This window comes from Charadrius vociferus, unplaced genomic scaffold (genome assembly GCF_000708025.1).
Source record: "Charadrius vociferus isolate BGI_N301 unplaced genomic scaffold, ASM70802v2 scaffold315, whole genome shotgun sequence".
Classification (NCBI taxonomy): Eukaryota; Metazoa; Chordata; class Aves; order Charadriiformes; family Charadriidae; genus Charadrius; species Charadrius vociferus.
Window position 1 is genome coordinate 1,288,492 of NW_009648453.1, and position 4,585 is coordinate 1,293,076.

Below are 4,585 nucleotides of genomic sequence, written 5' to 3' on the forward strand. Positions count from 1 at the left end.
GTTGGCTGTTGGTTTCTCCAGAAGCAGAGTTTGATCCAACAGCAAACATCCTTTGAAACTGAGGATGGTACTGACTTGGAAATAAGTTAGCGAGAACCTGGTCAGTAAGATCCTAACTGCAATAGTAGTCTCAAAGTCACTGTTGCCCTGGAGGAAATGAACTGTAATACTCATGCTTGATGTATTTTTCTGAAGGATGAATGAGGGACCTGTCTTGAAAGTAAACCCGACTGTTATCAGGACAAAGATATAACATTTTTAAGGCTGTTCACTGAACAAGAAAGAATAAAAGTGATTCAGTCTATCACAAACATCTTAGAAGCTTGCCTATTCCAACAAAAACTTTGGAGAATAAATTGGAAGAACTTGAAGTCCTAAACCACAGTCAAACAATAAAAACTAGCAGACACAGAGGAACCATGTTTTATTAACTCAGAAAAAACAGACTTTATAGAATAATGGAATGATTTGGGTTGGAAGAGTCCTTAAGGATCATCTAGTTCCAACCCCCCGACCAGGTTGCTCAAAGCCCCATCCAGCCTGGCCTTGAACACCTCCAGGAATGGGGCATCCGCAAGTCCTCTGGTGAAATTTGTCAGGTGTGTCACCTTTAGTGAAGCCATGTTGGCTGTCATCAGTCAGCTCCTTATTTTCCATGTGCCTTAGCGTAGTTTCCAGGAGGATCTGCTTCACGATCTTGCCAGGCACAGAGGTGAGACTGACCGGTTTGTAGTCTCCCGGGTCTTCCTTTTTTCCCTTTTCAAAAATGGGGGTTGTGTTTCCCCTTTTCCAGTCAGCGGGAACTTCCCCGAACTGCTACGACTTCTCAAATATGATGGGTAGTGGCTTAGCAACTTCATCTGCCAGTTCCTTGACTTATCTCCTGTAAGACCTTATCTAAAGGGGAGGATAATTCTTTAAAGAAATACTTTAAAGGACAGGGAATATTTAGATATAAGGGGAAACAGGGGTAATAAAATAACGGACTGGTTTGCCTAGTCTTTTCTTTAAAATCCTCATGGTAGCCATTCTGTGACCTTTTGAAACAGTCATCTGTTAGGATGACTGGTACAGTTGATCCTGCACAGAGGCTGGGAAATAGCTACAAAAAACCTGCAGCGAGTAGTCTTCCATGTATTTTTCTTCTTTCTCGCTTTTACTTCTTTTTTGTTTGTGACACCATTAGAAGCCAGTTCTTCACCATAAAGCTTCGGGGTAGAAAGGAAAGCTTATGTTATCTACTGGAAGATTGCCCAGATGCATCTCAACTGGTAGTTGCACCTAAGTGAACATTACTTACAGGAGCAATGGCAAATTGCCACTTCTAAGAGGTTTGTAAGCTAAGAGAGATCTGACTGACAGCTGACCTTGTACAGATTGCTTTACCAGCATCAGCAGGTATTCGTGTAGGAGGCAGGATACGATTTGGCTCATCACTTCCTATAGTCTATCATTAGTACTTTTCCTCCATATAATTCAATTTTCTTTTTAATTCTTAATTAATAGCATTATAAGCATCTCTTTCCACCCACTGAGGTTTCTATACTTGTATGAAGCTCCTAAAGTTAAGTAAGTGTGAATGTCTGTCAAGTACAGTCCTTGCAAGAGACAACGTACGTTTTATGTATTTTGAGTAAAGACTAATTAATAGCTAATTAGTATAATGGAAGTAATATAAAGCGGATGCAGAGAAGACCTTGTGGAAAATTATTATGAATTAGATAATATGCGATTTGGCCAAAGCAAGCTTGCAGATAAGAATTAAAGTAGTGGCCATGTGGAGGGACAATCAGTGTCTGTCTATCTCCTACACTTAGGGAGTAATTTAATCAGGTTTGCTATTGTTAGTACTCGGGGCTTCAAGCTGTTCAGTTTTCACAAGTAGGTAGTTCGGGCTCTGATCTGCAACATTCCTACACAGTCAAAGCTTCATGTACAAAATGGTCATTTATTGAGGAGTTTAATCTTGTTAATACAGAATAGGAAATCAAGAGGCATAAAAATAAAATGCAGTCATGAACTGATTTAGTGTACTGTGGGAGAACTCCTTTTGATTTCATATGGAAATATCCATGGGTTTTTTCTGGCATTATGCCACTGGTTAACTTTCTTCATTTTAGCCAACTTTTGCCTATTTTTCTATTTGGGCAGTACAGCGTTTCATAGGTGTGTAAGGCAGTATTATTGACAGAAATAGGTTCGCTATTCAATAAGACTTCTTTTAATATAAGAATCTTCCATTCTGAAATGCCTGATGCAGTCATTGAATGTAGTACGCTTTTTCTGCATTTCTGATTGCCTCCTTCAGTGATGAAGATGTCTGGAAAAGTATGAGCCATATGGCATATGAAATTATTTTACTTGTAAAAAAATAAGCGTTCCTGTTTAAGTTAGTTCTAGGGAACCCTATAATCTTTAAAACATAAGCATACATGTCTTGTCTTATATGATTAACTCATTAGGTTTCCAATTTTCATAGAAAGATGTAAGGGATATCTTGACTCCTGTACATGTTGAAGCAAGTTATCGTCTGGGGCATCATATTCTACAGAAAAGAAATGCTCAAGAATTTTCACCACTTCAACCCGTTCTTCAACGGAGGAAAGAAAAAGATGTTATAAAAAGCAAGGTTAGTGTATGAGTTCTCTTTTTTCAAATGCAGTAATAAATATTCACGTTTTAATCTTCAGTTAAAAAAGCTTCACACATCCATAGCATGTGAAGCATTTTCCAGACCAGCACCTAGTGCCTTCATCTTAATTAATAAACCAGCATGCTAAAAATGGCTAAATATTCACAAAAAAAAATATCTTTGCCATACTGGTATACATTTTGTATTATGATTTAAAAAAAAAAGGCATGTGCAGAGAACTTGCAAGAATATATAATATTATATACCTCAGAACACACAGGTATGAAATTCACTCTTTAAAATATTAATTCTTTTTCAACTACACAGGATGAGTCACTTTCCAGTATAAAATTGTTCTTTAAAATTAATTCTGTGTTAAATACATAACATCATGTTGGTATTAATCTTGAAGTGTTTCAATGATGTTGCTGAAATATTAGTTCTGTGAAGGTATTGGAGGTTTTCAAACACAAAGTTGGGGAGGGGGGAGTGTCTTCTGTGTCTTTAAATGAGTATGAAATTAACTGTTTTTCTCAAAAAAACTTATTAAGGGTTAATAGACTTTTACTCTGACTTAAGCTGTCCTGGTTTGAGGTAAAACAGAACCAACTTAAGCAAAAGTCAGGATGCTCTGAATCTGAAAATTCAGGATGCTCTGAACTACCAAAAAGTCATAAACATATTATGACTTTTCACAAACAGCAAGCTTCATGTAATTCACATACAGTTGGCTATCAGAACTCTGAGATCTATAAAGCTCTGTTTAAATGGCATGCGTTGCCTTTTCTTCTTCATTCAAAATTTTGTTTTAGAAACCACTGAGTTAGAGAGAAAGAGGGTGGTGTTGAATATAGTGACATGAACGTGCCCTATAGCATACTGATAACCAAGGCACAGACACGTGGAACTCGTGGTGTCTCTAGTCTCATCAAACCTTTACTAACAGTATGATAAGTAACGTTTGTGTACGGAAACTCTCTTGCAAAAGTTAATGTGCTGTAACATAGGAGAGACTGCAGAGACCTCGGTTCTGGATCCTCTAAAACACTCTGCCCTTTATATGTACTACTTGTAAAAAATCAGCTGAAGGTACGCTCGCTGGTTTAACTGTGAGTCTGGAAAGCCTCTCTGTTATTCTGAGTGCGCAGAAAGGGTTTGGAAAATTGCAAATCGTAGCCGGATTCAGTTGTTTTTAGGAGCAAGAGCTATTAGCCAATTCCCGATACTTGGTAACAAAGTGATAGGTTTCTTTCTTTGGAAATACTTTTACTCGCTATAATATGCATAACGCACGAAAGTGCTTATTTTTATTATTTGTCTTTTATAGTTTGTTTTTGCAAGATTTTGCTCCCAAGAAAATTGTTCTGCTGACTTGAGAGTTTCTGGAAAAGTTGCTTTTCCAAAGTAAGTAAAATGTGGCTTTCATCTTTTGGAAAGAGGTTCAGTAAAATTTTATCTAAATTATTACTTAATCTTTTGTATGTAAAGAACGTTAATTTGCAAAAGTAGACTATGGACTCCCTGAGAAAATACGAGGAGTGAGGCTGTGTTTAGTTGAAGAATATTTTTATATTGTAAATCTTCCAGGGAATGTAACAGAAATGTATATAACTGAAGAACTGTTCTTGCATAATTAGAAGACTTTACAGGTCATAAAAATATATCTTCTTCACAAAAAGGCAAACTTGTATTCTACATTTCCTATATAACTGGGCTGAGGTACGGTGCACAGCACGTACTCAATATGTAAACATCATAACTACTGTTAAATTGACAAGCTATCAATTATTTCTGCTACTCTTATTAAGATACTGTACTTGCACTGTACAAAGAAGATACTTCAGTTTTGTACTAAGACATTGTTATATGTCTTATTTCAATTATAAACTAATTAAGTGGCTCTTTTTCCTCCTTTACTTAAGAATATTCAGTTTTATACTGCTGATTGAGACA

The 4,585-nt window shown here is 36.6% G+C and overlaps 1 protein-coding gene across 1 annotated transcript in view; it reads left to right on the top strand.

Annotated features, from left to right (window-relative positions):
• The window catches only part of ITGA4 (integrin, alpha 4 (antigen CD49D, alpha 4 subunit of VLA-4 receptor)), a 39,028-nt gene that overhangs the window by 25,095 nt on the left and 9,348 nt on the right, over positions 1 to 4,585 (top strand). The window contains 2 exon segments of the mRNA XM_009885625.1: positions 2,480 to 2,629; positions 3,960 to 4,036. Coding sequence (XP_009883927.1) covers positions 2,480 to 2,629; positions 3,960 to 4,036 — 227 coding nt within the window.